Source organism: Conger conger, chromosome 16 (genome assembly GCF_963514075.1).
Source record: "Conger conger chromosome 16, fConCon1.1, whole genome shotgun sequence".
Lineage (NCBI taxonomy): Eukaryota > Metazoa > Chordata > Actinopteri > Anguilliformes > Congridae > Conger > Conger conger.
In genome coordinates this window covers 30,785,251-30,813,188 of record NC_083775.1, presented here as the reverse complement: position 1 = coordinate 30,813,188, position 27,938 = coordinate 30,785,251, and the positions used below count along the sequence as shown (strand labels likewise).

The window sequence follows — 27,938 nt, the reverse complement described above, 5'->3', positions numbered from 1 at the left end:
GTGTTTGTGAGGGTTAGAAGCTAGGTCTAGAATTTTAGAGTGATGGACATTGGCTTTTGCAGAGGTGACAGCATATGAAAATGCATACAGAAGGGATTGGTAGCTGGACAAATCAGCTATGGCCCAGTATCAGCGTCCATTTCCTTTCTGCTGCCCTGAGTTCAGTCCTGTTGGTGTGGATGGTGTCAGACAGCCACACCATGGGTGTGCAGTACTGGAAACAGCAGGACAGTCAATCGAGAGATTGTAGCTGCAGAAGAGAGACAGGAGTTAGAGAAGCTTTGGAGGTTCTGATGGACAGTGAAGGCAGGGGTTGGTAGGGGGTTGATAGTAGGGGAAAGGGAGGGAGAATGATTGGTGGTCTGATTGATGCAGATTGGTAACTCTGAGGTCAGAGGAGAAGCACTTAGTATGTACCAACTAAAAACCAACCAAAACTAAAAAAAAACAAACAAAAAAACATGTGCGGTACTGTAAGTTCAACTATACTTAAAAACAAAGATTGGCTTGTTATCATTTTCTTAATCTATGAACTCTTCATTTTACATAAACAGGTTGGTTTAGTGGTTCAGTTTAATTTATCCAGTGTTTCAGAAATTAGGAGCCAACTGATTTCACCCACTAGGATATAATCCAATAAAAAAATCTCATTTGAAAACTTTCTGTAGGAATAATTTCTGATAAAGCACCATAAAGAGAATGACAGCATCGATTGATCTGACCGATTAAGTGTCCTGTGAAGATGGAACATTTATTCTAAATAGTGTGGACAGCTATTTCTGACATAATATGGCCTAATCAAGAATGATTAGCCACATTTTGTTACAACTCTGAGGTTGCCATTGACAGTTGGCATGAAAGCTAGCATGCACAGTCCTGAGGTTCCTATATCCTATATCCCAACATGAGTGAAAACTGACCACACCTACACCACCACAAAAGTGCAAACTTCAGAGCAGGTTGGATGAGCTACAATTCAAAGAAACAGTTGTACAGCCATGAACATTATTTCCAGTCCACATGGCAAATAGGCCAAGTCAGTAAGGAATTAGGACTAGCAACAGCAATTGCAACTGCAAGAGCCGAATTTGCCACAAAATCCTGAAACAGATTGGCCCTTGCTGTGCACCCCTGGGCTAAATCATTCAGGCAGGTAAAACAAATAGCAATGGATCCTCAACTTCAGTCACCACACCTATTAAAAAAGTGTTTATTTGTATTTATTTTGACCAGCTTTGCAAAGTCATGGGACTGCGCGGGGGGATCTGCCAAATGGGGAGGGGGGGGGGGGGGGGGTCACTGACCTCAATATACCAGGCAAAAGGAATATCAGGCAATAAAAAAGGATGAATATTATCCTTTGAAAAAAGCTATTGCCACTTATTCAGCACTTTCCCAGAGGCTATCATTTTCAACCCACTCAAGCAATTCCAATTTTTGAAATAATTATCTCAACCAAAAACAGTACCCTCCCTGGCTATGGTAAGTAACTGAAAGCTATGTATGGTTATTGTGAGGTTAGGGAGAGTTTAATGGGCGGCCTGTAGCTTTGTGGTTAAGGTGAATGACTGGGACACGCAAGGTTGGTGGTTCTAATCCCGGTGTAGCCACAATAAGATCCGCTCAGCTGTTGGACCCTTGAGCAAGGCCCTTAACCCTGCATTGCTCCAGGGGAGGATTGTCTCCTCCTGCTTAGTCTAATCAACTGTACGTTGCTCTGGATAAGAGCGTCTGCCAAATGGCAATAATGTAATGCAATGCTTAGTACATCAGCCAGGAAAATATTCTCTCAAACCCTCAGTTCCAACCAGCCTCCTCTCTCATGGTCTCCTGAGGCTAGTTCCAAGGGGAACTGTGCTGGCTTTCCACAGTTTCCCGTCTGTCATAGATTTCCACCCCCCGGCTCCACACACACCCCAAAGAGGGAGAGAGCTTCAGAGAGGAAGAAGCAAGTTCCCTCCAGAGAACCAAAAAAATAGCAAGACAAATAAAGCTTGAGTGTACAGCTCATTCATGTCTCACTAAAGCACTTTATTATTTTAAAGCAACCCTGGTCCTGATGCGTTCATTGTTATTCAGAACATATTTCATACATTAAAGTGATTCATTACACAGTTAAACAATTGTATATAAGCTGCAAATGGAAATAAGCAGACCCTGCGGCCCTCTTGAACAGCAAAGCTGCTTCATCTTATGGGAAGAGCTACAGTGAGCATGGGTGCAAAAGCCAAGAGTGGATCGCTCCATTCCTGGAGAGCTGGGGTAGATCCTGGTTTTTTCGTTCCAACTAATAATTCCGGTTTACTGTTTTAACCAAGGATAAATCTGTCTGTCGCTGTGTCGTGTGACTATTATCAGAAATTAAATAAGTGATTTGGTGAATATTTAAGAGCAGAGTTGGTGCGGAAGCCTGAAACGTATCATAGTGCCCTTCTGCTCTTATACTGGAGCTGAGGACCCCTGGTCTACAGGAGCAGACAGAGCTACTAAAGTACAGAGAAATCGGGGATTAACATACATGTGCTGGAGGTGTGTACACCCTGCTGTAAACGAGCTGGCCTAGCTGGGTATGAAAGCATGATATGTTATGATATGATATGAGTTGTTTCAAAACATAGCTTGAGCTTGTCAAACCATGTCAAGCTGGGGGCTGGTCTGACCTGGTCAACCAGCTAAACCCAGTTTCTCTCTCTTCCTCCTTTTGCCCCTCACCATCGTCCTCTCCTTCACCAACTTCCTGCCTCTTACCTCCTCCTCTCTCAGTCCTCTTCCTGTCTTTCGCTCCCTTTTTTTTCTCACCTACTTACTGTCTCTCATCCCCTTACCATCTCTGTCTTCGTGTCTTTGCCGTTCCTCCCACTGTATGTTGAGTCACAGGCTTCTCTTTGAAGTACTTCAGTGTCTGAAGGTCTGCCGTGTTATAATCAGATGAAGCAGGGGAAAGCAAGGGCAGCTGAGACTTTATACTCAATGCTTTAAACTCAGATTTTCAATGAATGAACATACAGTGACATCAAAAACCTTTCATAATGCGTGTATTTACACTTAGTGACCACTTCATTAGGTAGACCTGTACACCAGTTTGTCAATGCAAATAAATACCTAATAAAGTGCTCTCTGAGTGTATATGCTTTGACAAAAAGAAAATATATTGAATTTCGCTGACTGTTTTAGAAACTGACAGGACAAGTGAAGCTGATGACAGGTTGATCTAACCTGCTAAATATATTCTACAGTACATGTAGATCATAATGTTACCAGAGATCATTTTCAGTTTGATATCCAGCAAATTTAATATTCACAGAAAATGTATTTAACTTTTATCAATGTAATCTGGTCCCTGTGGTCATTGATTATTCAGGCTGGTATTTTTGTAGGTTTGTTCTCTGAGACAATAAAAACCAGTTAATGAATGTGCTCGGTCGCACATCTAAAGAATGTTTAATCTTTGCTTGTATCTAAGGATGCCCAGTGACCTTGTAATCCCCCCCACGTTCCCCTCTTGTTTACCTCCCAGAATGCCTTGGTGTCCTTCAAAGAGCTATGTGGGCTCACGCCAGCAGCCAACATGAAGCAGTGCATCCTGACCGTGTCCACCTGGCTGCTGAACAGTGAACGGGCCCTGCTGGTCTCCGTGGACCTGAGCGAGGCCTACCCCACCATGGAGGCCCAGGGGCCCATTCCAGAGCTTCTGCGTAAGGTCCTCACAGCCTATGATACGGTAGGCCCCAATCGGCACACTCTACACCAGCCTATGACACCGTAGGGCCTGTGAACCCGATCTGGCTACCAGAAACCTTACAGTGCTATGTAAGCCTTACTAAGTTGCTCATAACCTTTCAGTACTATGAGCTTAAAAACCTGACCAGGTTGCTTATATGCTTATAGTACTAATATTAGCCTGTTCAGGGTGTTCATAACCTCATGATAATATGAACCTGACTAGGCTGCTCATAACCTTATAAGGCTGGCCAGGTTGTCTGACAATTTTCCACGGATGAGCTGTGCTACTAAACCAATGGTGAGTGACATGTTCAAATAAGGATCTCAAGTAGGTGGGGCTTCAATTGGAGGCATCGAGTCAAGCCAGCACAAGCACTGACCAATACCACAATATAGGCTAAAGGTTGATCCAAGCAGATTGCCTGGAAATCAGTTCCCATTAATTCTGTCTTACCTTCTTAGACAGTGCGGAGATGGTTCTGTGGAGATGGAACACAAAGAGCCAAACGGTGGTGACTCATATCTAATTTCTTTCTTTAGTTTGCTTCTCATCACCATGGCAACATCACACTGAATTCAATTCCATTAGGTAGAGCGTTTAAGCTATAACTGGAGCAGAATTGATACAGATATTAGTGTCGCTTTGAAACCCTTGGAGCTACCTGTTTACTGGACTCTTTGATTCTGTGTAACAAGTGATGACATGTGATGTCACAGTTCAGGCCATTTTAAATTGATACCCCATTCACCATGTTATCACCTATTTATAGAGAATGCTATGTATGTCATTGTGCAAGAATTTGCAATCCATATATTTGTATTTAGCAGACACTTTTATCCAATGCCAAGTACTTTACAAAAAAGTGCATACCAAGGCTATAGAACAAACTACTGAACAGGTTGGAGAAGGTACAATTCACATAGGATCGGTTGCACAGCCGTGAACACAATGTCAGAATGTCAGCCCCCCCCCCCCCCCCCCCCCACGACCCTGTTCTGGATAAGCGGGTTAAGATAATGGATGGATGGATGTATTTTTTTAAGTGCCACCAAAGCATGTTTTTGAGAAAAAGGGCTTCAAAGTTTTGTGGGCTATACTGGGCTAACGAAACTCCTGGGCTATAACTTGTCAGCTTGTGTATATGGTACAGTATGGTACAGTATTTTCACTCTGAACATTTGACATTAAAACATACAGACGATGAAAGCAAATACATTTACATGTAGCCACAAGTGCAGCTGCGGTTGTTTGCGACAAGTGAATGATGACAAGCTGGCTTGCTTCCAAGCAATGCACAACACTGTTCGCTGCGACATCCTGCGTTTAAAAGCGTCAAAACTCTATTTTTACTCTGAATTTGGCATTAAGACAAGCAGATTATGAAGATACTATATTCTACAAAATGAAGATGAAAGCCTAAAACTGCCAAAAATGAACATTTGTACATAAACATTTATGTGAAATATGGCCGCCATGACTTAAGCCTGATAGAGCAGGTCACGTATAGTCAGTCCTCTCAATTAGGCTACTTAGGCAATTCATAGACTAAGTCATAAAATTAGTTATATTTTCCTCACAAAATTGTACACATTTTTCAGAATTATTTAAAATTTTGGATATATGTGCTATATGTTCTCTGCACCCACACTCTGACAATATTTATTTGCAGATCCGGTCATTTAAACTGTCGTGAAGCTTGGGTTTTATTAGATACATGCAGGTTGTGCTGAAAGCTAATCGGGTAGTTTACAGAGTGATATATTTTTTACCTAATAATGGACTATTCAGATCGTTGGCGTATTTATCAAGGAGAATTAATTGAATAGGTTGTGTTAGATTTCGGTGTTTTCAAGATGTAACAGCTAAAAAGTTCTGCTCCTATTCAAATGCATATCCCCACAATCACCCTGTTTTCCCCCACTCTATTTACATTTTCTTTCCTGGCGTTGATTTGAGGTCTAGGTGCCGACAACCATTTGTCTGCACAACCATTTGGCCTACCCAGGAAACCTGTCAATAGACATTATCATATCTAAAGGAGTGTTTTGTCACAATGGATGAAGCACTTCCTTTCAGATACTGATATAAACTGTGTCATCCCCAGTAATGATTGTGTAAGATTGGTGAAAGCTCAGGAGAACGTACACACTACCTGGAACCACGAATAAAGAGCTGAAACTTGTCTTACACCCTCGAATTTCGAGTAACGACTCTTTCTTTCCTGAAACGCGATTCGAAGTACCAGCAGCGAAACAGTTATAGTATTGAAGAGTCGTTACTCGAAATTCGAAGGTGTTAGACAAGTTTCAGCTCTTTATTCGTGGTTCCAGGTAGTGTGAGCTTTCACCAATCTTACACAATCATTGAACCAGCAGCGAAACAGTTATAGTATTGAAGAAGAAACCAGTTCTTCAGTTGAGACCAATGATCAGTTTAAAGGGATGTTTTCTGCCTCATCTATTTTCAGCTAATTACCACTGCCAAGTTTGCATGAGTATTTCTGTGTTTTTGCTTGTGCGAGAACAAACACAAATGGAATAGTTATTAAAGGTGAATGAAGTGTGTTTGAAAGCGGAGGACGAAGGCAGTGTACATGTTTGTATGCCTCACAGTGCCCATTCCTGCACTATTCCTGCGCATCCCCACAGGAAGTGACACGGAGATGGCAGCAGGAAGTGCTGATAGGGCTCTCACTCCTCCTGTCCCTGTTTCTCTCTGTTTGAATGAATGCAGATGATCCAGACGAGCCGCACGCTGATAGAGTCTGCCGATGTGGTCTACGCCAAACTCATGCAAGCGCAACGAGCCGGTATGTGTCACTGCGTTACCACCCTGCACCAAACCACCACCCTCCATTATGCCCCTAAATCCAACCCCCCCAACCCCACCCCCACCTCCACTCATCTTCAGCTACCTCTCTTCTTCTCCCAAGCTGATAGGTTGGCTGTAACCAGAACCCTGCACATTTTCAGGACTTAACTAAATATTTTCTTAGCAATAATGTCAACTCAGTGAAAGCAAGTCTAAGGTGAAAGCAGTGATATCACCACGGGAGTTGTTTGAGATCTTGCTGGAATGTGGGTGAGAGATTTTCTGCTGTCTCACTGAAAACTGAACACTGAAAAGTGTTTGGAGCACATATCTGGATTCTCTTCCACATTTGGCATGTAAGAACGCTTCAGGAATTTTCAAAGGTCAGCTGCTCAGGTGCCGTATGAAACCTGTGAAAAGCTCAAATGTGAAATGTTATAAGTTTTCCCGATTAATTAGCGAATACTGATTTTCAAACCCTAACCGTCTCAGTCGGAGACAGAGGACTTGGGTGTGTACTGTAAGAATCACTCTTTGACAGCTGATATCAGGACAGAATGTTCTGCAATAAAGCCAAAAACTAGGGAGCCCAGAGACTGTTTGGGTCTGAAAATTATTATTTCCTTGATTAACGAGGAAAAAATCACAACTCTTTTGATTAGAGCTTAAGGGCAAAATCACTCCCTGGGTGGTAGTTTTAAAACCCGTTAATAATATTTTCCATTTTGATACCTCAACTGCAACTGAATTACATTTTTAAAACTGGTGCCCTGAATGCACTCAGTGACCTTCGTTGACCTCCAGTGACCTTTCCACAGCTTCCCCCGGCTATAAGGAGGAGCCCTGCTTCTTCATAACCACGGCTCCCATTTTGGCTCATCTAGTGCCACCCTTGATTCCTAACCCACCGTAACAAAGCCAGTTGTACTAGAGTGGTTGTAAATTAAAGAGGGCAGCGACCTCTCTCTTGCTCATTGCAGTGCTTTGTGCTGTAATTGCAGAGTACAATAACACACCCGCCTAATCGCTGCCATCACACACTCCAGGTGTCCCTCACACTGTGTCTCTGTGTGGACAGATCGTGAATCACCGCTTAAATTATTATTATTATTATTATTATTATTACTGTTATGGTCGTTTGGTCATCAGTCTAAAGATAGTCAGTCGTGTGTTTGTGTGGCGCCTTGAACACGCTTGTTGTCAGAGACCGCTGACATTCCACCCGAGACCAGAAAGACGGTGTTAAATGCACATGCGCACTCCCATGGGGGCGACATTGGCTCTCTGGTGGTAAGAGCAGTTGTCTGGCAGTTGGAGGGTTGCTGGTTCGATCCCCGGCCCGGGCTGTGTCGAAGTGTCCCTAAGCAAGGCACCTAACCCCTAAATGCTCCTGACGAGCTGGTTGGTGCCTTGCATGGCTGCCAATCACCTTTGGAGTGTGTGTGTGTGTGTATGGGTGAATGAGAAGAATCAATTTCATAGAGCTTTGGATAAAGCCGCTATATAAATGCCGGCCGTTTACCATACAGTTGCGCGTGCAACCTGTTGTGATGACTCTTGCGCTGTGTCTCAAATCGTGTACTTCCTGCACTAGTTAGCAGAGCTTACATACTGTATGTTGTTGTTTTGGATTGAAATACCTTTATGTGTTGGATTGATCTTCCCTTGTGCAATTGAGCCAACCAAGAGGTTTGCACTTTTTGAGAGTATTTCATAGGTTCCAGTATAACAGGCCAGACAAGCTCAGTAAAGCATATAAAAGTATTTGAATCCAAATCAATTATGTATTTGATCCAGGTCTGCTAGTTAGCTAAAGTCAATTTTAAAACAACATATTTATACTTATTGTTTTAGTTGTCGTTACTTTATGCCGTGGTTCTGGTCTGTTCCCTTCAGTGGGTGTTACAGAATATTTGTGATCTGAGATCCGCATCATCCTTGACCAAAAGGCCAGTGCTGCAATTTCAGATATTCACTAAACTCTTCTACACTTCAGCCTGTAAAAAATGCAGACCAGAGCTGATTTTTAAGACATAATGTTTCAATGAGTTCATATGAAGATGATGAAGGGCTCTCTTCATCTCTTTTCATGCTTCTCCTCCCCTGCCCTTTAGAGAAAGTCTGCACAGTCAGCTCAATCTTTCCTTTTCATCACAAAATCGTTGGCGTATTTCTGCAGAGAGCTTTCTTCTAGTCTGATAAGCCCAGAGCTCCTTCTCAGACATAGACTCTCTCTGTAGCTCCTTGGCTTTTAACCAAAGGTGTTTTGATCAAGTCCAGACCAAAATGCTTTAACCCCTTAAGTATCGCCCCTTTTCTTGACACAAGCTTAAAAATTACATACCCAAAAATAAAATGGTTACTGTTCTTCAACCCTTTTGACTACAGGCATAATCATGGTCTCTTCTGAAAGGTGACCCTTTGGGATTTCTTTTCCAAGAGTCAGTTACCCCAAATATTACTAAAACAAAGTTATGGAAGCTCAAAGTCACAACAAGTCACAACACTGGACAAATTTCTAATCTATGTCTAGGCAGTTTTCCAAAAGGACAAATGGAAACAAAAAGATACTGTGTGTCTTACGAAATGTCAAATACTGCATTTTGCTTACTGAACTATGCAACACTTTTTATCCTGAAAAACATACTTGCACTTCCTCCCTGCCTGTCACTACCACTCTGTCCCTAACTCCCTCTCCTAGTAGCTTTCCTCAGACAGCAACAGGTCGAGAAGATCGTAAAAAATAAGTACAATAATTACAATAATACCGTCTTGTGTACTGATATATGAATTGAGGTCCATTGATTGATGTTTTTGTCAAATACCCAACCTCCATCCACTATTCACACATATTACATAATTTCACATGCTATTTATTATTCAAAAGTAGGCTGGCTCATTATTTATAAGCATACGGAATAATAATATTTTGAGAATGTATTTAGATGTGTTGTCAATGGTGTTTTCACTGTCTTCCTCAGAAATATTCACTCAGACGAGAGATTAATTGGAACTCCTTCAAAGGAAGTTCTTTATTTAGATGTAGGCATCGCAAAATACATTTTGTTGTAAAACGTCAAAATTGTTTGGCATAAAACCTCAAGAACTGTTTTTGCCAAACTACAACAGACTGTGTGTATTGAAAATGCTATGTTATGCAGGCAAACAAATGCCTAACAAAATATACACCGTTGGAAACGTAATGTCATTAGCTAAAATGCTTTTTAGTGGTCACTTCAGGAACATGCCCGTAGTCGGTTCTTTGATGAGCTGAAGTTAGACTGAATTTTCTTGAACACAGATGGCGTTAACGCATTTTCTCTGCTCCTACATTGCAAATACTGGTCAGAAGCGGTTGTACTTGGGCTCACCTATACAAGATGTAGATAGTATAATTTTTATGTAGAGGTACTTTTGTAGACGTATACAATGGTGAAACAGATAACAATGATAGTTCCTCCAGACAAATTCTAAGTAAACAATGGATATTCTATCAACGTTTCTCCGAGTTAACAAATTTTTAAAATGAGAAACTATTATGCATTTGGTCCACTGGAAACTTGAAAAGGACACTGACATTACCATGTTTCTTGTAGTATGTGGATTTCCAAAATGCAGAGAAGGTGAGGTCTCCCCACACGTTTACACCCACATGGTACACAATAAGGAACTGTGTTGCTAAAGCAATGGCATCTTAAAATAGTTTATATAGTTAGAACCATGAGTTAACACTTTCAAACGGTATATCCTGTTACCATAGTGATCGAAAAATGAATGAATGCAAAACTGGGCCGGTGAGACTTAAGGGGTTAAGACCAGCAAGATCAACCACTACACAATACGGTCAAAAGCTAAAACAAAAACAACCACAGCAAAAGGAACAACAAATAATTGATGAGTAATGTTTTGTGGTGATCAGAGCGGGTTCTGTGTACTTGAGTTTTATTTTTAGATCAGGGTCATTTTTGTCTTGGTAAAGCCAACATTTATCAGACACCAAGGACACCAAGTGATCCAGATGAGAAGGAGGAAAAGCAGGCGGTAGAGAGGAATTATGAATGGCATTTTCCATATGCTGAGGAAATTAAATGGTTTAGTGGAGGGAGGCTAAAGCCACAGGTATGAACAAAAATGTAAAGAGTGCTACATATACACTCTATTGACCGCTCTATTAGGTAGACCTCTACACCAGCTCATTAATGCAAATATTTGATCAGTCAATCAGGCAGCGACTCCATGCATAAACAGGTGCAGACACCTAAACACATGCATGGTCAAGTGGTTCAGCTGTTGCTCAGACCAAACTTCAGAATGGGGAAGAAATGTGATCTAAGTAACTTTGACCTTGGAATGATTATTGGTGCCAGATGAAGAGGTTTGAGTATTTTTTAAACTGCTGATCTCCTGGGATGTCCATGCACAACAGTCCAGAGTTTATCGTGGGAAAAACAAAAACATCCAATGAGTGGCATTTCTGTGGGTAAGAGTGCCTTGTTAATGAGAGAAGTCAGATGAGAATGGCCAGACTGATTCGAGCTGAGGAAGACAGTAACTGAAATAACTACACATCACAACAGTGGTATGCAGAAGAGCATCTCTGAACACACAACATGTCTAACCTTGAACTGGATGGACTGCAGCAGCAGTGGACTAATTAGTCTAATATTAAGACAAATAAATACCAAAAGTGGTCACTGAGTGCACATGAAACAAATCTGACTAGCTGAGTGCTATATGTACAGCTTGTGTTTGTCAGAAAAAGTGCTTACTGATATGAACAAGCTGAAGGCCTCAGTAGACATCTTTCAGCATCAGGGCCTGAGGGGCGATGACTCTTCTTGGGGTTTTCAAAGACTTTCTGTAAAACTAAATGTCTTCAAGCTTGTGTGTGTGTGTGTTTGGGTTTTTGGTGCATGCTTGAAATATTAAACATGGCTGATACTGATCATTTTCAGTGAAATAACGCTGGAGGTTTTTTTTTTGGTGATTTCTGGATCATGAGATATCTTTGAAAAATGTACCTGGGGGAAATCACTTTCTTAGCAATGTGGATGAATGACGCACTTATTCATTTTCCTTCCGTTGTTTCTCGCCTCATTAATTTTACCTCTTTAAAATCCTCATTTGAAGGATTTCCGGTTTTCGCCTCCTTAGTTTGCTATATTATGAAAAGGTTCCTTTGGGAGGCCATAAAAACAAGTTTTGTCTTTGATTCCTACCACTTGCATCACTTCTCATTTATATTCTAGTGAAGCAGTTCTGCCATGACGTGTGTACATTGTGAGAAGGACTGAATAAAGGATATGGGGACTATACATCAAATTACATACATTTTGCAGGTGACCCTATAAACATGCTACTGATTTATACTGTACCAGTTTTGACTAATAGTATATTCCCACACCAGTGAGTGTGTTTGTGTATGAAATACAGCAGCTGATGTTATATTGAGGTCAGTCATGAAAACAAAGGGTCCTATTTTTAGACTGACACAAAGTAACAAAGTTGCACATTATTTCATGATGCTTGGTCATTTCATCCAGTGCACTGATAAAATGTCTCTCGTCCATCAATTTCACAGTTGGGTTGATGGTCTAGAATTTTGTACCATGTACTGTATACCTGGTAGTGATACCGGTTGTGCATTTGCAGAAGTGGGGTTTGAAGAAGTAGCACATTGCATGTTTAAATTGTGCAAATAGATTTAAGTAAATACTGCCGAACAGACATGGATGTGCATACTTTCTGTCATTTCAAACAAGGTATTAAAGGGCCTGGATTCCAAGCTCTCAAATTCATGCTTATCATGGTTGGAAATATTGGTGTCCGTAGTTGGTGTCCTCCCACTAGCCACACGAGCAAGTCTGGGATAGGAAAAAAGGTGCGAAATGCACTCTGTATATATGTTCCGATACTGTTGTCTCACAAAAATGTATTTGATATTTATTACACTTCACTTTTGTCTCCTGTCGAGGACACAAATCTTGTTTCAAGAACCATATATTTACTATCTTGAAACCTACACTACAGTACCAGGGATATTCAATGAAAAAATAATCATATTCTTTGAAAATATTTTCACTGCAACATGGTTTTGTGAATCAAGACACTTGATGTATTATATAACAGAATTATATATTTAAACTTCCTGCTTCCTCTGCATCTGAATCAAGACACTTGTATTATATAACAGAATTATATACTTGAACTTTCTGCTTCTTCTACGTCTGAGGAGATACAGAAACGGATACAAGACAAGTGTGAAAAGAAAAACTGCAGGTGCAAAGTGCCACACAGATCTAGAGCAAATGTTTCAGCTGAATCGTGCTTTCTGCAGTGCCCCGAACATTTGACACATGGGTCATCTGAATTCTACTATTGAGATGACAACATTCAGGTGTGGTAATGAGAGGAACCAGACTTTTTCTAAAATAAAATAGATTCACAAGATAAGCAAACATATGCAGAATTTTTATTATTATTATTATTATTATTATTATTATTATTATTATTATTATTATTTGAATAAATAACATGGATAATGATCTATGTTTTATGTTCAAACATACGGGAAAACTATGTACTTTTATTTCAATACATTTATTCTCATGTTTCAATGTTTTTTATTTAGTAATCTCAAAATTTTTGGCTACCCTAACAATAAGTGAAATTGCCAATGCATTTTTACTTTAATTTAGTTAATCTCAGTCTGGAGGAACTGTATTGTGTCATTCACACAGACACAGATGGTAATTGACCATTACAAGTTGGGTAATGGGTACAAAAAATTACATAAGTGGTTCAACATACCACTTAGCACTGGAGGGGCATTCATAAACGGGTATAAACCTGCCAGGAAGATGATGTGAGTGCACATTATCCCCACAGACAGCAAGAAAGATGGTGTGGGAGACTATAACCCAGATATTGCAGTTTAGGAATTGCAGAGATTGGTTGTGTCTTGGGGTCACCAAGTCTTAAAAAACCCCATAAAATGGCACCTCCATACCAGCAAACTCTTTGGAAGGGTGGCATGAAGCCCTTACTGAGCACAATAAACAAAACCAAGCATCTTGAGTTTACCAAACCCCATTGAAATTATGACTGGAAGTGAATGCTATGGTCAGGAACACAAAAAAGAGGTATCGCCACAGAAGCCCTTTTATAATCAAAAAGTGCAATGCCATCCTAACAGATATTATAAAGAAGAACTGACTGGTCAGATAAACTATTGTTACGTAGCTATACCACAGCATGCCATGAATAAAGAACAAAATCCAGGGAAAGAAGGTCATCAGTCTGCGTCAGGGCATGGGCAGGGTTTCTGCTGAGGGGGCTGCAGAGGGAAACCAGTTAGCATTTTTGTGGTGAAAAGTTGGTGTGAAGTCAAGGCGTTCAGGTGAAAACCAGGCTATGTTTGGTCACATAGTGAAAGTTTTCCAAAGGCAGGTCGAATGTGCTGCAGAGATCCGGTTTCGTGATGGACATCTGAGGACGGTCACTGGGGAGTGTCAGAGTCCCCGAGGAAGCGGGCCAATCAGAAACGAGCTGAGACGTGCCAGCACGACTAACAGCTCTCTTTCTGCAACGTCGCCAGATTTAGTGACAGTTGAGGGCACCGCGGATGATCTGAGAAAACAAATTAATTATGTTTGTAAACAGAACCGTCAGGATATCAGCACTTATTATCTAAGTGTTAATTAAACCGGGAACTCACTGCAAAACAGTCATGTCTATGACGCTGGCCAGTTTCTATCCTTGGGATGTTATATAACCTATATCAGGCACAATGATCTGTAAAGTAAGTAACATTGAAAAGAGCTTACAAGCTTGTGCGAGGTCACTAGATAAGGCCTTCCCCGAGGCAGAGGGAGTGATGACAGCTGTAGTCTTAGCGTCACACATCTGTCTGCTTCCAAAATAGAGCGGGGTATTTATATATATCTCCTCACCTGGAGTAGCACTCCCAACTTAAGGCATAAGCTGTTGTGAGCTCTGGTGCTCGACCTGAGTGTTTGGTACGACAGCCAGGAATGAAAGGCACAAGAGAGCCATCCAGTGCTTTTTAAGGTGTGTTGGTATAGTTTCTTTAGACTGAGATTAACTAAATTAAGTAAAGTTGTATTGCCAATTTCACTTTGTTTGATTTTGTTTACAGTGATTGTAAGGGATAATAGGCTCAGGCAAACTGTCAGAATAATAGTCCCACCAGAGCCATGAGAAAGTAGATGGGCCAGTTGGTGTTCTGCTGCATCGTACCATTCCCAGTTGTGAAATATCATACCATAATTTGTTATTTAGCTGACGCTTTTATTCAAAGTGACTTACAGTTTATTAGACTGTTACCGTTTGTTAGAATTTGGACATGGGCCAGTGGTCCGAAGATTCTAGGTTTGACCCCATGGCTGGCTTGTCTGATTAATATTGTCTGAATTCAGGGTGAAGGAACCAACGGGTTAAGGGCTCAGGGGCAGCTGTGCGTTTTTTTTAACGCCTACACCAGGGCTTGACCCACCAACCTTCGAGGTCCCAGTAATGTGAAATACACCCAATACTGCTGTGCTGGAACAGCTCAGTGAGTTGTTCAGCAAGGGTTTCAGGGCAGAAAACCTGTCAACATATTACAACCCTGATGCACTCTTTCAACAAGGAGCACAAATTCTATGAGGCTGTTGGGGTTTTTGAACCCAAGCAAGTCTACACACTTGACTCGACAAAACTCCCTCTGGCCTCCATTTGAGGAATTGTTCTTTGTGTTAGTTGCAAATTCCCGAGGTCGACAGTAGCTCAGGGAAGAGCAGTCCTCTGGCTGCCAGAGGGTTCAGTCCCGCCCATGGGTGTTTTGCGTGTCTCTGAGCAAGACACCTAACCCCCAAATGCTCCTGACAAGCTGGTTGGTGCCTTGCATGCCAGTTCTGTGAGCATGTGTGTGTGTACGAATGGGTGAATTCATACACTTGAATGAGAAGCATCAATTGTACCGCGCTTTGGATAAAGGTGCTATATAAATGCCAACCATTTACCTGCATGAGAACACAGCACTGCAATGGCATTTAGGAGTTCAGGGACAGAGGTGAGAGGATTTTTCAAAACATTACACAGAAAGTGAAGCGTCATCTCATTGCTGCCATGAGGTGTCATTGACTTATGAGCGTGGATGACAGAGGAGGTGTGGTGTGATTTTCTGACACACTCAGTCAAAGATCCTGATAAATGGCTGACATGCAGGTCGGCAAACTGCTTTGGAAAAACCGGAGTCCCTTCTCATGTTCGCTTAACCCTTTCTGCCTCCAGCACAACATGAAGTGGCTCCACCCAAAAAAATTGAGAGAGTTGAGGGTTTTAATAGTGGCTCAAGACAATAGTGTAGCAGTCATTTTGATTGGTCGAAAGAGTAAGGTAGTTCATGTAGTTGTGATAGTCTAGTAAATATGTACAACATGTGGGTGCATTGTTTTGTGTATTTTAACCCAAAATACTTTGTAAATAGAGTTTATATCTTAGTCTATGTTACAAAGGGCTGCAATATGTGTACGTTCTTGTGGTTTCCTTTCAATTAGAAGCTAAGCATTTAGCCTGTAGTGTAGTGGTTAAGGTAAATGACTGGGACAGGCAAGGTTTGTGCTTTGAATCCCAGTTCTAGCCACAATAAGATCCGCACAGCAGTTGGGCCCTTGAGCAAGGCCCTTAACCCTTAACCCTGCATTGCTCCAGGGGAGGATTGTCTCCTGCTGAGTCTGATCAACTGTATGTTGCTCTGGATAAGCATCTGCCAAATGCCTGTAATGTAATATTGGAGTTGCAAACAAAAGTATGTGGACTAGCCAATCGATTACTTTAATTGAGTAATTAAGAGTTGAAACACACCAAAAACCAACACTGGCCTTCCAGGGCTGCAGTGTGCCAGTACAAGACAAGTAGAATTGGAGACAAGGAGCACTTGCAGGTCCTGGTGTTCAAGCTAAAAAGGCGGTTCCTGTTGAACTATGCACTCTCTCTCTTGTGTTGCAGGACTGGATTTCCATGAGGACCTCCACCGGATCGGAGCCAAGGAGGGGCTGAAGGGAAGGAAGCTCCAGAAAGCCATGGAGAGCTATGCCTGGAACATCACTGTTCTCAAGGTGAGGAGCAATGCATGCCAATGCCAGAGCGGACACTGAGGAAGGAAGTGGTCTAAATTGGGGCGGCCTGTAGCGTAGTGGTGAAGGAACATGACTGGGACCCTCAAGGTTGGTGTGGTGTAGCCACAATAAGATCTGCACAGCTGTTGGGCGCTTGAGCAAGGCCCTTAACCCTGCATTGCTCCGGGGGAGGATTGTCTCCTGCTTAGTCTAAAATCGACTGTAAGTCACTTTGGATAAAAATGTCTGCCAAATGACATGTAATTTCAATACACCACAGACCTTTGTGTGTTTGTGAGTTGGTGTTTTCTGTGGCTTGGGCACATTTTGATTGGCGTGTTGCCATATTGAAATGAAAAAAAAAAAGATTTGCGATTAAATTGAGCTTGGTATCTACAAGGTCACTACACAGACAAATTTAGCATTCGATTAAATGAACAGAAATATAGATTCATGTAATTCTTTTTTTGTAAAAAAGGAAATGATATGAACTGCATATTTATGTTGTCTTTGATTCTTGTTTTTTGTGTTCCTTCAATATCCAAAGTACAATGGACACCATTGTCGTCAGGGGTGGCCAGTGAGCTTGTAGCTGGTAATGTCATGCTTTTGAATGGAGGAATAATGATAGGCTGTCACTGGCTGTCACCCACATAATGAAAAGCAATGCTCTTTCTTTTGTCCCCCGTCAATGCTCAGCCGCTCAGGATTATTAGCGCACTGAAGCACTTGCTGGACATGGATGGTTTATCACATATTCAAGGCAGACTAAAAACTAAAACGGCTGACTAAAAGGGGTTCTGAAAGTAGGATTTCTTTTGCTTTTTTTTTTTTTTGTTTGAGAAATTAGTGATTAAAAAAACCATTGCAACTAAAATGCTAAACAGGAACATGCTTGGGAAGTACAGAATTCTTTATAAGTTTGATAATGAACATAAACTTCATTAAAACTAAACAAAAAAACAGATTTTACTCAGTTCTTCTTTATAAGTGATATTATAAGGCTGCAATGTTTTGTTTTTATTTATTTTGGTTACAGTCAGTGGTGTTATTACTTTGTTTCATTTTTGTCAGTTGAATTCGATTTAAATTCAAACCTAGTTTTACTATTTCAAAGGAAATATAAGTAATTAGCAGGCAACCTCATTAAGGAATTTAAGGATCGAACTCCTTAAGGACATCTTTTTTAAATGGCAAAACCAAAGCTTGAAAATGTCAATAAGCAAGGCAATTATACTCAGAAATACAGAAGTATTCAGGGAACACAGTGAATTTGGTTGAAAGTAAAAAAATAGTTTTAACCAGTTCTGCTCATTGCAACAATGGGGGGTTTTGGGGGCAAAACATGGGCTTGGTCACCCGTCTTAGAGGTAATTTATTTTCTGCTATCAGGCCATTTGAGTCATCCAGCAATTGTGCTTTTCATTTTTGCGGGGGGGGGGGGGGGCAGCCTGTAGCTGAGTGGCTAAGGTATATGACTAGGAAACAGACGGTTGGTGGTTCAAGCCCTCGTGTAGCCATGATAAGATCAGCACAGCACGACCCTGGACAAAGGCCTTAACCTGCATTGTTCCCGGGGGCATTGTTCACTGCTTAGTCTAATCAACTGTATATTGCTTTAGATAAAAGTGTCAGCTAAATGTCTAATTACTATTACTTGTAAATGTGCACAATCATCATCATAATTGTTTAACTGATGGGACAATGTGGGAGAGGCACTGCTGGTCCTCAGAGGAGCTGAAAAGTCCTGCCTAGAATTTGAAACAAAAAAGAGCCCCCAAATGTAATGGCCAGCTATGGCTAAACAGGCAGCAAAATGTTTTTTTTTATTTTATTAATTGCAAACGCTGCAGTTCACTTGAATCCTGACTCGTAACTCACCACTGTCTTGGGTTGGCAAAAGCCCAGTTTTTTTTTCCCCACCATAGCTGGCGTTATACCCTCGAGGTGAACATTCAATAAACATGGCTGTCTTGGTTGACAGTTTGCAACGATTGAACTGAAAGGCCTACCTGTATCCCAGAGAGGTTCATCATTCACAGGCATCGGACCTCCGCAGATGGGCAGTCAGGCAGTTTGCATCCGTCGGTCAAGTTTTGTTGTCGTTTTCTAAAAGTCCCGCTGCATACAGCTATAGAGCGGCTAATAGAATTAAATATGTGTGCATAACGTTACACGGTCAAGCAAATACTTCTTTTAAAGCTTTTAAATCCAGTACTTTCAGCTGTGTGTATCGCTCTCAACATTCAACGTTTCTTCCCCGCACGTCCTCTCTCCCGCCACAAGGAACCACACTTTAAACAGGCACTTTCAGCACACCATACATCACGCATTTTACCAAAGTAACCAGTAGGACCGTATTTATAATTGGATATGAGATTTCATGAATTATTCATTATAATAATGCTCCTAGGCAAACCTATAGGCCTATCAGAGGGCGTATGTCACGGGCACACCAGCCCACGAAATCGACCGTTACGAATGTGATTGCGTAACTCTCGCAAAGACTCTCAAACGTGGGTGAGAGAACGACTGGCGTCTTTCACAGGAGCTGCAGAACACCTGACAGAATCACACCGCTGTGCTGAGAGAGGCAGGAAATGCGTTCCTCCCGGGGTTCGGTGTGCCAAACGGCTCTGAATCAGGACCCGAGGTGTCCCTCTCACCACGGCAGCAGACAGCAGACATTTTGTTTGAAGCCATGCAATAATTACAGGTGATACTGTCGCCACCGATGAAGAGCAAAACAGACCCTTGTCGTCCGGTCGTTCATCCGCTGGAGAAAAGAAAATATTAACGGGCCTCAGGAGGGAGAAAGAGGGAGAGAGGGAGGGAGGGAGAGAGGGAGAGTGAGAGTGCGGGGGAAAGAGAGGGAGGGAGAGAGGGAGAGTGAGAGTATGGGGGAAAGAGAGAGGGAGGGAGAGTGAGGGAGAGTGAGTGTGTGGGAAAGAGGGAGGGAGAGTGTGGGGGAGAGAGTGTGTGTGGGAAAGAGGGAGGAGGGAGAGAGAGGGAGAGTGAGTGTGTGGGAAAGAGGGAGGGAGAGTGTGGGGGAGAGAGGGAGAGTGAGAGTGTGAAAGAAGGAGAGCGGGAGAGTGAGAGTGGGGGAAAGAGGGAGAGAGAGTGTGAGAGAAGGAGAGAGGGAGAGTGAGAGTGTGAGAGAAGGAGAGAGGGAGAGTGAGAGTGTGAGAGAAGGAAAGAGGGAGAGTGGGTACGGGGGAGGGAGAGAGAATGTGAAAGAAGGGGAGTGAGGTTTTGTTTGGTTTTCCAAACGCAGACAAATTGCTGCATATGTTTCTGCTCATTGGTCGGCATTGTGAATCAGTACTATAAGGAAATGCTACGGGTCAGGTGCTGCTGCTAACTGGGCCTGTTTCACAGACACAGATTTACCTTAGTCCTGGATTAACTTGAGTTTTGTATGGCGATTCTCCATTCAAAATGTTACTTAGTCTAGGACTATGCATCTAATCTGTCCTCCAGAAAGAGTGGAGAAGATCTGTGTATGGAGAAAGTATACCGATGTTCTTTTCTTGGAGATCCAAAAGCCCACCCTCCTTATGCAAAAATAATACAATAAAAGCACAAATACATTTCTTGAAACGCATCACACTACCTTTCAAAAGTTTGTCATCGCTGAGAATTTTTCACGTTTTTCATTAAGTGACGCCTATTCATTAAATAGAGCTCCAATGGATGTTCGGAGGCACCAGAATCTCCATCTAGCAGAAGCTCCCCATGCAGTTAAGGGAGTAGAGGAGGGGAGTATTTTCGCGGGAGTTGACCATCTAGGACAGCGCTACTCGACTCCACGTCCTACTGGCCGCAGTGTCTGCAGGCATTTGCTCCTACCGTGCGCTACTCCGCCATTTCCCTAATTATTTTACCTGCTTGCTTCAGATAGTAAGCTAATTTGTGAAATCAAGGTTGTGTAGCACACGGTTGAAGCAAATGCCTGCAGGCACTGCGGCCCCCAGACATGGAGTTGAGTAGAGATGATCTAGGATATGACGGGGCCTTTTAACTACCAGCTCTGTGGTGCTAATAATTAGGTCATTTATTGCCTCTGTACTGCAGATCTAAAATACCCCATCGGAGAGGGCTTTATATTTTCTTGTCTTTGTTGCGGGTATCAGGTGCCATGTTTTTTATTAACCCTCAATAGAATTATACTAATGAAGTCTCAAGGAAACTCTATCAACAGGTCAGGGAAATACGCTCCCGAGATAGGAAATGAAATTCCCTCCGGAATTCTCCGTAGGCCGGCACTTCTCCGACCGCTGCCAGCAACCAGGTGCACTCTCTCCGAGCTACAAAATAAAAGCTCACTGTTGAGTCGTTCCACTTACATCTGGCTATCAGGGGAGACGCTGTTCATTAGACCGATGCTTCCGGTCATTCCACAGGCCATTTTTTTAATAGTTGTCTGATAATTTACTTCACATTTAAGCATTTAGTAGATGCTCTTATCCAGGGAAACCTACCCAGCCAGTATTTGTTTAACACACAATCCATTTATACTGCTGGATATTTACTGTAGCGATTGAGGTTAAGTGTCTAGCTCGAGGGAACAATGACAGTGGCCCATCAATGGAAAAAACTCACAACCGCGGAGTTGTAAGGCTAATTCCCTAACAATGATATTGTCACTCTTGTGACCGTCGCTTTTGGACTGGGGCAGCCATGAAGCATCTATGACGTTATATTACATAACTTTTATTTAACAGACGCTTTTATCCAAAGCGGCGTACAGTAAGTGCATACCGAGGTTAGTAGAACAAACTACAGAACAGGTTGAATCAGGTACAGTGCAATTCACATACAATAAGTGCGTCAGTTACATTACATTACATTAATGGCATTTGGCAGATGCTCTTATCCAGAGTGATGTACAGTTGATTAGACTAAGCAGAAGACGATCCTCCCCTGGAGCATCGCAGGGTTAAGGGCCTTGCTCAAGGGTCCAACGGCTTATTGTGGCTACACTGGGGATCAAACCGCCGACCTTGTGGGTCCTAGTTATGTACCTTAACCACTACGCTGCAGGTCATCCCTTTGCCCCAGTTGTCTACAGCCATCAAGTCTAGTTCACATGGTACATATAAGCATGTCAAACTAGAAGCAGGCATGATACTGTAGGTATGGTAAACAAGTTTAGCCCGTATCTGTGCTCAAAACTGATGCTGTCTGGTAATGGCTAATCTTTAAATATGAATGAGCAGGCAGGGCCAGAAGATATGTTGGCTGATGTAGTGTTTTTATGCATTCTCTTGTGTATGGGAGCTTAACCACAGACAAATGACAGCCAGTGAATGCCAAAGCACCCTCCATCCCTAAAAATCTATTGGTTTATGCGATGTTGGAACAGTCCCTTTTAGTGGAAGGTGCAGTTGAAAGGGTCCAGTGTCTGGTTATTATGGATTCAGTTCGTCGAGCAGGTTAATTTATTTCCGTCACGAATCAGACCCGGCGATGCAGGCCAAGCCGTCAGCAGGTTAATGAGAAACGCCGCTTGGTTTGAGACCATTTTCCGTCCGTGTCTTACTTCCGTACGCCGTGAGCAGGAATAACAAGGCCAGGATTACTTTTTTGCTGCCGAAGAAATCGGAATAATCTGGGGGAGCAGAAAAGTCAAACCTGGTATTTTGTAAAATGAATTGTTTTTGCTCATTTTGGTTTGTGAATAAACATTTCTCAAATAACGTATATTGAATATTATTTTCGGCATTTCGCACTTTTTACTTTTATTCTACTGAGGAAGGCTGTTTGGTGCAAAGGGGAATATCCCATTAACTTCCAAAATTAATTAATTGTTGAATCTAGCTAAATGTTTTGTTCATACTACACAGCATACTGTGTACTGGGTAGAAGCCTACCTTTTAATTTATCTCATAGTCATTAAATACCTTTTATTTTAATCATATATTAGGCTACCTGGCTCCATGCAGACCAAGTAATAGTGGTTGAAATGAAGAGCTTTCTGAGTCCAGCTAAAAGAACCGTATCTCATATGTGTGCCTGTGCATTCAGGTTGAAAACAAATAAATAATTTTAGGTTTCCTATATTTTACTTACATTCAAAATAGCTGATTTGGTTTCCCTATTAAGAAGCATTTCATTAATGGCATTTGGCAGACGCTCTTATCCACAGCGACGTACAGTTGATTAGACTAAGCAGGAGACAATCCTCCCCTGGAGCAATGGGAGTTAAGGGCCTTGCTCAAGCTGTGCGGATCTTATTGTGGCTACACCGGGGATCGAACCACCAACCTTGCCTGTTCCAGTCATGTACCTTAACCACTACGCTACAGGCTGCCCTACAAGTTCATATATCATGCTATATTGCAAACAATTACATAAAATACGGCAAAATATTTTTGAGCAAATCAAATTAAAGATTTCTAATTAGGTTGTTGAATATAAATGTTTTCCTCCAATGTATTGACACATTTTCTTTGTATTTGAAAACTAATTATCTATGAAATGTGCTTTTCATGGCCAGGTTGTTAAAATTCTTTGATTGCGGTTGGAACGAAAACTAAAGTTCCCACCAACTGCACTGATCTTATAGGGTGGCCAAGTTCAGACTTTGTTTATAAAGCAGAATTCATATTTCAACCACTTCCTTCCCATATAGCCTTGATATGTCTCTGCTGTCCTATCCACAAAAAAAGTTGGGACCGCTTACCTGCTTTACATGCTCTGGGAAATGCCAAGGAACTCTGTATCTGCAGATCAGTGTTGCAGTGCTGCCACCTTCTGGTTAATGGGGCGAAATGCACCTCACGTTCAAAGTGTGCTGCCGCAAGGGAATCGTACCAACCATTTCAGCAGAAAATAGAACAATGAACAGAATTATTTTCCTCAATATGCAGCTGATTTTAGTGTTTTCATGAATTAGCTTTCATTTCCCAATGACCTTTTGGTGCACCGTGTGCCCTGTACAGCTGCAGAAAAAAAAATAGAATTCAAGCTGGTCAAAAATTATTCCAATTATTCCAATAATATTTATTCAAAAATTATTATAGCCAAAATTATTCCAACTGTAATCAAACTTAAAATCTGGGGATATGAGTCGTAGAGGTCCCTGATTCATGAGCCTGTGAAAGCACAGAACATATTGGGTAGTCAAAATGAGGAGGACAGACCATTAAGTATGTAGGCTCATCATAAATCCAGCCCTGGTTTTATTTTCTGCCGGGTAATTAGTACTACAGTAAATGGTTGGCATTTATATAGAGCCTTTATCCAAAGCACTGTACAATTGATACTTCTCATTCACGCACTCACACACTCAAGGCACCAACCAGCTCGTCAGGAGTAATTGTGAGTTAGATACATATACAGTATTCACACCTAACTCCCAGCTAAAGGGAGGGTGGGAAACCAGCAGTTCTCGAGCCTCGAGGACCTGATCCCTGGACTAGAGAATATCCAGAATATGAGACCTGGACTTAAAACACCCAGAGCGTCTACTAAATTACCTAGCAATGTGCTCCTTGCTTTGATAACACTGCCTAACAAAATGAAACGTATGTATGTATGAAAAGTACTAAGTATGTGGGGGCATCGGTGCTGTGGATAGCCCTGTCACACACCGCAAGAAGATCCAAGGTTTGAATCCTGGCCAGGTCCTTTCTGGAGTGTGAGTTAGCATTTTCTCTCCGTGTTCGTCTGGGTTCCCTCTGGGTTCCCTCTGGGTACTCTGGTTACAAGTCCAAACAGGCCCACTGTTCAGGCATGCAGTTTAGGCAAGTTGGAGGTAGTAAATTGCCGTAGGTAAGAGGCGTGTGTGTGACTGGAGTGCCGAGGGTGTATTCTGCCACTTGACCATTGCATGCTAGGAGAGGCTTCTGCCTCCCCTGTGGCCCTGATGAGGGATAAGCGATTTAAGATGGATGGATGATTCTCTCTGTGTCCCTTTGTTGTGCTGACGGAATTCAAGCCGTGCAATGCTGTTTTAATGTCCCCACATGGTGTTCTCCTAAAGGTACAATCGGTAAGATTTTTGTGTTAAAAAACCATTGTAAATCCCTTCCTATCATTGAAAAAGGCTCACTGACATGTTGACTCACCTCTGTCTGTGTTTAGATTACAGTCCTTAAATTCGGGTTTCAAAATATACAGTTGACGGCCCGACACTCTGTACCAAAACATTGTATAGCTGTATGGTATTTCAAGCTCATTGGTTGAAAATTGGTTCTAATTGCCGCAGCCAATGGCGTGGGGTGGGCGGGGGGGGTTAAACAGAGAAAGGGGAGGGATAAAAAGAGTTGTGCTTTGAGGGTGCTTGTTGCTGCAATTCCTCCCTCGACCGTTATTAGTCTGAAATGACCTAAGGCCTAAGACCTGAGACCTGTTGTACCTTTAAGGCTGTGAGGTGTTTTTCCCCCGCAGGGCCAAGCGGACCTCCTGAAGCACGCTAAGATGGAGGCGCTGGACACCCTGCGTCAGATCCACCACGCCGCCCAGTCCTGTGGCCTCAGCAGGAACGGAGCCTCGTCCTCCGGCAGCGCCTCCTCGCCCGGGCCTCCCCGCCCTCACGCGCACGCCCCGGCCCCGGACCCCGTCCCCGAGAGCGAGACGGCCAGCGACTCCGGCTCCTGCTGACCCCTCCGCCCCCTCCCCGCCCCCCGCTTTCACTGCAGCCAATCGCCGAACAGGGACTGTGCTCCGGAGCCAATGAGAGGATAGGGATAGAGAGTAATGGACATGGGAAGGAGAAAGGTGACGGAGAGGATGATAGAGACAGAGGTGTGATGGTGGGGAATGGGCCCCTGGCGGGAGTGAGGAATGCCCTGTTTTCCAAGAGGGAGGTAAACGGAGAATGGAATAGCGACCTGTCCCCCCCAATACTCCATCTGGTGGGAAGCACTTCCTGTCATGGATGACAGCTGAGCATGATCTAGCTGAGCATGGGGGAACCTGGACACCCCCCCCTGCCCGCTCTGTATGAACAAAGAAGCACCCAGTGTCCCCTCAGGTCAAAATATACCATACTGCCCCCCAGAGGCAGGGAGGTGACTAACGGCACTACCGCGACAAACGCCTAGTCACCTGACTGGCTGCCCATCTCCAAGTGTCTCCAAGCACCGTTAGCCCTGTAGCTGTGGGGGCATACTCTCCTTAAACTCCTTGATTCCCTGCTGCTGAAGCTATGACTACGGGCCATTTGTCCTCCTCCTAAGCGCAGTCTCTATTTCTTTATATTGTGTTACCTTTTTCTTCCTCAACCAGAGCAGACCTTGGAGCCATGGACACGCCCTGATGTATCGTTCACTCAAAACACACGTGAACACCCGCACAAACTCACACGCGCCCGCACATAAACCCGTGAACACGCCCAAACACAAGCCGCACGCATTCCCACTTGAGCACGCACAGCCGTGCATATATAGGAAAAGTTATTTCAGCCCTAGCCTGCTGTGATACACCAGTAGGGGGGCATGCTAATCTGTTCTGCCTGCCTATGAAGAACATTCTGCTCTGTCTGCAGGGAAAGACCAGTACTTCTAAATGCCATCAGTCTGGTGGCTCTGTGAAGGAAGCTGCATTTCAGCGGGGTTTCCCTCGCCCTTCTCCAGGGGCCGACTGTGTGAGGCGCATTAGTAATGTTGTCCCTCTGATGTGAGTAGTGCTGTAAGCAGTCAGCCAATGTGGTAAGCGGGACACTTGCTCTTGTCTGAGCGAATGTAGTCTTCTTAAACACGAGCCTTCAGCGGGAGAGTGTAGTCAAGCATCAGCTGCGACAAGAATGAACAGAAACGTCACAATAAGTCTCAAAGAACTCAAAACGGCAGCCACAACATCCCAGCTAATTGTTGTTATTAGTGATATTAATATTATAATGATGATTTTATATATATAAAGTGACCTTTCTTCAGTTGTCTCATTGGTCTGAAGGCTGTGGAAATATGTGTGTGTGGGGTGCGAGGGGGAGGGGCGGTATGTATGTGTTTCTGAACAAACTGGGATTCAACTCAAAGTCACCTGAAAGGGTTCTGTATGATCTCCGATTGCAGCCGATTAAAGTTGGCTTAATTGTTGACCTTATTTGTTTTTGTTATTTATTCTAACTTGAGTGGTTTTGTGTCTATGGGGGGCTGCTGTCCTGATTGGTGTGGGCAATGAAAGGTGGGTACTAACACATTGTACTGAACTCTTCCAAACAAGTTTAATGGTGTGATAGCTTTAAAAATAAGTCTAATAAATACCTATATGAATAGTTCATTAAAATGAGTACAGTTCTGTAATTGAAGTATAAATAAGTGTGTTTAATAAGGTAAACTTTTAGTCCACTAGTTTTTTTGCCCCTATGTACAAAAGCGGGTGAGGAAGTCAAATCAGATTTTGTCAATAGGTCCAGTTTCTTTAAGGAGACTATAAAAAGCATGTGGAAGTATAGAATGCGAGGGGCTGTGTGATTGCTAATTGTACCCCTCGAGATACCCCACTTGCCTGGCAGTGGCTCCCACTTCAGAAAAAAGAAAGAAATTAAAGACCTGAAGAATGAAATTAAATGCAGAAGTACAATTCATTGCATTTTATTAATGACGAACAATGGAATTGATGTATCCGAGACATAATGCCATAACACTGCATGCATTTACAGTTAATTAATGGACAGTACACACAATGACACCAAATGCTAATCACATAACAGGCATAACCTACTGTGGCACCTAGCTCAGTTGCAATAGGCAAGATCACTCAAGTACAGAAAAGTATTTGAATCTAAAACAGTTCAGTGTTTCTCCATGTGTTGACAATATGCAACACCAGATGATTTCCCTTAAGATCTTGAAGAACAGGGTTGGACAGCCCTGCATGAATATAGTGTTTAAACCATGGTGCATTCATAAAAATATGAAAACTTGAAGTTGACTCTGATTTAGCTCTGTGTGGCAGCTACCTTATGCTTTTCCAGGTGTCCACTTCCTTAATTATTTTGGCATGAATCCACCATCATTTTGTACCTTCAAAACATTGACAACTGCTCACCATTAATATAACAATAACACTTCAAGGACTGTCCCTCAATTTTGTCTGTCTCTTCTGAAAGCTAGGAGGAAATGGCTGCTTGCTCTCTCTTGTCTGCTCCCCAACTACTTCGCATCTGAATCCTGGATGGCTAACAGACCCACTGTACACCTTCAAGGTGCAGATAATGCCTGTTTTTCTTCTCATGTTTGTCAAGTGGGTCAAAAGGCACAGGTCAATACTGTTTCAAATGCCGGTGGAGTTGATTCAAGTTGTTTTTGCCCATGCTGTGTAAGAAAACAATA

At 42.6% G+C, this 27,938-nt stretch overlaps 1 protein-coding gene across 1 annotated transcript in view; it reads left to right on the top strand.

The window, feature by feature from the left end:
- The window catches only part of LOC133114256 (inactive phospholipase C-like protein 2), a 79,341-nt gene extending 52,362 nt beyond the window's left edge, over positions 1 to 26,979 (top strand). The window contains exons 3-6 of the mRNA XM_061223480.1: positions 3,518 to 3,721; positions 6,458 to 6,533; positions 16,547 to 16,656; positions 25,051 to 26,979. Coding sequence (XP_061079464.1) covers positions 3,518 to 3,721; positions 6,458 to 6,533; positions 16,547 to 16,656; positions 25,051 to 25,263 — 603 coding nt within the window. The 3' untranslated portion in view covers positions 25,264 to 26,979. The remainder of the gene's footprint in view (positions 1 to 3,517; positions 3,722 to 6,457; positions 6,534 to 16,546; positions 16,657 to 25,050) is intronic.
- Positions 26,980 to 27,938: the final 959 nt, after the last annotated feature.